General features: G+C 35.8%; 2 protein-coding genes across 2 annotated transcripts; one reads left to right on the top strand and one right to left on the bottom strand.

Annotated features, from left to right (window-relative positions):
• Positions 1-285: 285 nt before the first annotated feature.
• LOC121726223 (tubulin--tyrosine ligase-like protein 12) lies at positions 286-2,316 on the top strand. Its single transcript, XM_042113463.1, has one exon. It carries the CDS (start codon positions 325-327, stop codon positions 2,158-2,160), a length of 1,836 nt encoding a protein of 611 aa, XP_041969397.1. The 5' UTR covers positions 286-324; the 3' UTR covers positions 2,161-2,316.
• On the bottom strand, positions 2,271-4,421 carry LOC121726226 (zinc finger protein-like 1 homolog). The gene is made up of 6 exons (XM_042113466.1): positions 4,201-4,421; positions 4,017-4,128; positions 3,740-3,933; positions 3,107-3,332; positions 2,688-2,811; positions 2,271-2,477 (listed from the first exon to the last, which is right to left on the bottom strand). Exons 1-6 carry the CDS (start codon positions 4,300-4,302, stop codon positions 2,294-2,296), a joined length of 942 nt encoding a protein of 313 aa, XP_041969400.1. The 5' UTR covers positions 4,303-4,421; the 3' UTR covers positions 2,271-2,293.
• Between the last annotated feature and the right edge of the window lie 1,748 nt (positions 4,422-6,169).

Below are 6,169 nucleotides of genomic sequence, written 5' to 3'. Positions count from 1 at the left end.
TATCATATTATAATGACAAATCCTTATAAAGCAGTTTTCCAAAGCGCCTCCATAGCGCCTCTGATGTTATACTGGCATCAACGGACGGATGAAAAGTGCTGAATAGGTAGTACTAGGTTATAGGTAGAACTTTTTTTAAAACTTTGAATGTAACTTTTGGAAATATTGTTTTTGCTAGTAATTAGGTAGTACATAAAAAAAATGTCATAATGACATTTTCTATTTTGACATTTGGGTTTGACTTTGACAATTAACCTCACTTTTTTTTGGTGTCGTTATTGCTTTTTTTTATTTTATATTTAATTTTAGTTTTAAATAAAAAACATGGACGGTATTTCGTATTTGAATACTTTTTTAGCTGTACATTCACCTCAACTACTTCTGTCCGGTGTCCCAGAACATTTTTGGCCTACGTTGTCTAAAAAACTTAAGGATCAAATCTTCGACGCCGGCTTAACATTTCAGCTGGTCCAAATAGACTACGAAGGTGAAGAAAAGAAGCCGTATGATCCCCTTTGGAGCGTAATAGCCACAGCAGACATCCGTCGCAACGATTCTAGTCATATTTACTTGGTAGATCATGCGTGGACCTTTAAGGCAAATAATATCAAAGGTAGTTTGAGGAATGTGCCAGGATTGCTAAACAGAATGTGTAACCTTATGCAAATCAACGAAGAAGATACTGAGGACCAAATCGAAGAAGTATGTAAGAAAGTTTGGAAATTTGCCAATACATATGCTGTGGCTAATGAAGAAGTCGCTGTCGAAGACCGAGTACCAGTGTGGTACGTCATGGACGAACTAGGATCAGGAATTATTCATTCCGACACTCCAAACTTCCGAGCTGTTCCATTTATTTACGTGCCAGAGCAAATGACCTACACCCTTATTTTCCCAGTTGAAAATGTTGATGAGGGTGATACTGTAACCAGAAACTATGCAGAAGGACATTTTGAGGATTCCAAGCAAAGGGATGCAATGCTCATACCCTGGAGGCAATATGATAACTTCTATGATGATTTCAATCAAACAGAGCCAAGTGCTAATTACTTTTTAGAAGGTCACATTGTTGAAAGTCTTCCAGACTTAGACTCATTACAAAATACCCAAATTCCATCAAGAAAACTGAAAGTATTTTCTGAATATGATTTTATAAATCGTCACCTGACTGCACCTGAGTTTGAGGTGGTCAACAATGAGGATGAAGCAGACATACTCTGGTACATTAGACATTTCAGAACTTATAGAGAGTTGAGCACTTCTTCCCCCCATAAGTTTGTCAATCAATTCCCATTTGAGTTCATAATCACCATCAAAGACTTGTTGGCTATCGTTGCAAGGAGAGTTACAGATAATAATAAACATAGTAAATTTGATCATCACCCAGCCTGGTTGCCCACAACTTTCAATATGAAAACTGAACTACCAAACCTTGTTGCATGTTTTATGCAAAGACAAAAAGAAGGGCTAGATAATCACTGGATCTGCAAGCCCTACAATTTGGCTCGGGGATTGGATACTTACATCACTGACAACTTAGATTTCCTGTGTAGACTTCCATTATCGGGACCAAAGATTGCTCAGAAATACTTAGAAGACCCAGTGTTGTTTCAAAGACCGGATATTGGCAGAGTTAAATTTGATATCCGCTATGTAGTTTTACTGAAATCTGTCAGTCCTACAGAAGTATACATTTATCAAAATTTCTTTTTACGTTTTTCAAATAAACCATTCTCTCTAGATACCTTTGAGGATTATGAGAAACATTTTACTGTAATGAATTACACTGAGGGCACAACTCTGTACAGACTTTTGTGTGAAGATTTTAAGAATGAATGGAGACTGCAATATCCAGAATATAATTGGGAAGACATTGAGAAGGATATATTTAAAATGTTCTCAGAACTCTTTACTGCTGCCACAGCAAAAGAAGCCCCATGTGGTATAGCAAAGAGTCCACAATCCAGAGCTCTGTATGCAGCTGATATAATGCTAAGATGGCAGGACAGCAATGGAGAGAAGTCTATCCAGCCATCTTTGCTGGAACTTAACTGGATGCCGGACTGCCAGAGGGCTTGCCAATATTACCCTGATTTTTATAATGATATTTTTTCAGTACTGTTTCTGAACAAGGAAGTAAATACTTGTGTCAAAGTTTAATAATACTATTACTAAGGTCAAAAACATTAAGTTATATTTATTATTATTATAAATAATGTGTTATAAGACAATTTTTACAATAAAATCATTGCATTTCTACAAATTTCTTAGCTGATTGCACTTATATCGAGGATCAGTTCTTCTGTAATATTCGTCTATCTTCATCCAAAATTGCACCAAATGGATTATCTTCATCTACACTTCTATCACTCAACAGTAGTAAAACAATTACAACTGCTACAACTACAAACAACATGATCCAGTACTTTCTGTAGATACCACCAGTTCGTCTGACCCTCGAGGATGGTAGAGTATTTCTGAAATAAAAACATTTTAATCTTAACTAATAAAACCATAAATTATATTTAATCTTAGAAAAGAATTGTTGGTTGCAGAAAAGTTTATTGATTTTTACAAAACATGATAATGTTATTGTTTTTTGAAGTATAATAAAAGAAAGCGATATACGTAGCAGATAAGAACTATAATATTATAATAAACATTTTTTATAATTTAAATGTACTTACTTCCACCACCTGCTAATCCAGGCAAAGGTAGACTTCTGCTTGTATTTGTTTTCATCATGATCATAATTTATTAATGGTTTAGATTCTGAGGATAATTTGAAGCCTTTTCGAGAAGATTGTCCAGCTGAAATAAAAATATATTTCAATAAAAAAATAGGCCAAATATCAAATTCAAGTATCCTAGATAAACTATGCTGAGATATACTATTATAATATTGTAAGTACAACAAATAATATTATGTGCATTGTGTATAAAATATGCACAAATCACAATGCATAATATATTTTGCACCAGTTGTAACAATGTTCACAAAATGTTAAAAATTATTCTGAATACTCAAAAAAAAAATAGAATGTATTATAAATTCAAATTTTTTTTTTGAGTTTTGTAGTAGCACAATTTTATAGATTAAGTTTACCTTGTAAGCTGTCATTTCGTTTAACAGATGAGTTATCGTAAATGCTAACTGGTTCATCAGGCATATGGACTATGGAATGTGGTGAGCTGGCTCGGTTTGGCATTTCGTCATCACTGGCCCCAACAGGAGTACCCCTTTGACTGTCAACTGTACCAGGGAAGAACTGGTCGTTGGGGGATTGACTCCGTCTTCCCGCTGCTCCTTTTAAGTCTTGATCTTCAGAAAGCTAAAAAAATATTATACGTTTAGAAAGAAAACTGAATTTACTGCCCTAAACAGCTTTAATTATGTAAACATAGTATTGGTTCACGGAACAAAATTAACAAAACTTTGTATTATCTATATGCCCTTTACTTCTTAAGGCTGCATTTTCCACCAGAGCTGAGCGGTGCTGTGTTACGAGGAATGTGTTTTTGAGAACCAATAGCATCGCCGCACTGAGCGATATCATGGCAAAGTCATGTTAATGAATCAATTCTATTGGTTTTCAAAAACACATTCCTCGCAACACAGCTCCGCTCAGCTCTGGTAGAAAGGAAAGCCTAACGGCTGCGTGGAGTCCTAGAAAGGATATGTAATATACAATTTGTGGATTGATGTAGGTTAAACTATAATAATTACTCTGCTATTTACCAAGGGAAGGCCGAGCCCTGCTCTCGCCCAGTTGACGCCGGCCAGTTTTTCTTTCAGAACATCAGCAACTGGTGACACTAGGTTTGGGGGTGGAAACACAGGAGTGGCACACGACGGGCACTGGTACCCAGCTGGCGCTGTCGTGCGGGGCAGCGCCCGATATCGAGACTCCGCACACTCCCAGTGGAAAACATCTACAAATAACACTTAGTTATAAGACATGAAATAACTTAAAAAGCTTTGAGAAGAAAACATTGTAGTGCTCGGTGGTTCTTACGGTAGCAAATTAGCCGGATACACTCGCCGTCTGTCAGTTTTTTTGTACAAATCTCACAAATGGGATTGTAGTCGCTGTCTTGAAGCCATTGAAGGTATGATTGTATGATGCACTAAAACCAAAAAATTACACCTAATCTCATGTGCGGATATAACATAAACTCAATACAACACAAAAGTTTCACCTTCGGGTGGTTCGTCACCATACAATATTCACAAACATTTACTCTGTGCTCAAAACAAAACTGATTTGTGACTCTCCTTTTCGGACATTTGCACAAACCCATGGTTAGTTTTAATTTGAAGTGTCTGTTCAACTAGCATTCATAGAATTATTTTAATTTAAATAATAGCTAGTTTAGTAGGTACAACTTGGAAAATTCGAAGAAAATTGATTGATTTGATTGAAGTTTGAACCATCTCAACCATCTGTCAATGTCAGCCACGTAAATAAACGAAAAAGTCATATTCATAAAAAAAAAGTGAAATTTAAGGCCGTATCCCGTACACAGGCGCGTTATTATCGGTCGATAATAACGTATGCGGTATTTATACCAGCCGAAATTTTAAGGCGATAGAAACTAGAAGTTTGAAACCGTGTAGATAGTTGTTTTATGCAACTATCTACACGGTTTGAAACTTAAGTTTTAAACAGTGTACATCAGGCGCGAGCCTGCGATGGCTCATGGCCCAGACCTTCCTCCGTTTCGTGCTGAAACTTGAAAGTTTACCTGTTTGTGGCCTTTACAAACAAAGGTAAGAAGTTAGAACGACCTGTAATAGATATGGAGTTTCGGTCGCACTGAAGGTCTACCTTCCAGAAAGAGTAAACTGTAAAGCTTAATTTTGTAATGTGTAGCTTATGTTCTTCGCGGTAAGTGAAAAAATTTCGTCTTCCGGCAGTGCCGGACATTTTTGACAGTTTCCAGACCAGAGAGCTACCAGCAACTGTAAAATTAAAGTGCTCCAAGCATTGACATTCACCTCCATTATACCACCATGTGTATTATAATATTACAGTATGTCAAAAAAGTCATGAAATTAAAAAGTGGCAACATCGTAGTGTCATCCCTTTCAAATCAATCTAAGAACAAAGGGATGACACTACGATGTTGCCACTTTTTAATTTTATGACTTTTTTGACAGACTGTAATTTCTTTATGTTAAACAAAATGGAGGTCAGTGGCTCCTAGACTTTAAATGATTCATATGTCAATGGGCGCTGCTGGTCTTTACCAGCAGCGCCCATTGACATATGAATCATCTCCTTTGAGAACTGTCAAAAATGACGTTTTTGTATGAAAACAGCGTTAGCTAGTTCCTATTCGTAGGCTTAGAAATCTTTGGTTCCTTTTCTCGCCACGTTCATTCCTATTCGTAGGCTTAGAAATCTTTGGTTCCTTTTCTCGCCACGTTCATTTAAAGTCTTATCGAGCTGTTATAGACAAAGTTGCCAAGAAAAAAAAATGGAGTTTTGCCGGGAATAAGCCGGGAACAATGATATTCTACTTATACAGATATGTTACATCCATACTGTTTTCCGGCTTAAATCTCTTCCGAAAAATTTTCAAATGAGGGATTTTCCTATATTTTTAATTTGATTGTCAAACAGTTTCCATTTCAGTAACTAGATGGCGTATGGGTAGACAATTACTATCGGTAATACCAGGGAATATCATCAATAATTGCTATAAAACAGGGCAAATTAATGTAAAACTTGATACATTTCAATTTGAAAAAGACGCAATAATATTCCAATGAATAGGATAATAAAGTTATTAGAACGATGTTTTAGCTAAAACTCATGGAAGAAATAGTCCTATTTACCGATATTCACACCAAATGTCACAGGAATTATACATTTTGGTTTTGACAACATCTTACCTGCACTTGTGCAAGATAAAGGATATTTATTGACTAATATTTTAACATCAAAAACCCATATAAAATACAATTTGGGAAAAAATAATAAAAACCACACCAACAATAAAAAGTAGAAGAAGTTTGAAAGTGACATACCCGCCAAAACTTTTCAGTTGTCAGTTTTCAGTTTGACAAGTATTAAATTATGTTAGCGTGTTCCTAAACTGTTACCAGTATACTGGCCTAATGGCTTAGGCCAATGAACGCTTAGGTTTAAGATATTTTGATTTA

This window comes from Aricia agestis, chromosome 4, assembly GCF_905147365.1.
Source record: "Aricia agestis chromosome 4, ilAriAges1.1, whole genome shotgun sequence".
NCBI classification, from domain to species: domain Eukaryota; kingdom Metazoa; phylum Arthropoda; class Insecta; order Lepidoptera; family Lycaenidae; genus Aricia; species Aricia agestis.
The sequence above is the reverse complement of the archived record's forward strand: the minus strand, read 5'-3'. Positions and strand labels throughout refer to the sequence as shown.

What these genes read in the sequence shown, in the direction of transcription:
- LOC121726223 (XM_042113463.1), top strand. Translation starts at nt 325, where the DNA reads ATGGACGGTATTTCGTATTTGAATACTTTTTTAGCTGTACATTCACCT.
- LOC121726226 (XM_042113466.1), bottom strand. Translation starts at nt 4,302, where the DNA reads ATGGGTTTGTGCAAATGTCCGAAAAGGAGAGTCACAAATCAGTTTTGT. An exon ending in TGGTGACGAACCACCCGAAG is followed by an intron (nt 4,129 to 4,200) that starts GTGAAACTTTTG and finishes TTTTGGTTTTAG; the next exon opens with TGCATCATACAATCATACCT. An exon ending in TGGATTAGCAGGTGGTGGAA is followed by an intron (nt 2,478 to 2,687) that starts GTAAGTACATTT and finishes TTTTTATTTCAG; the next exon opens with AAATACTCTACCATCCTCGA.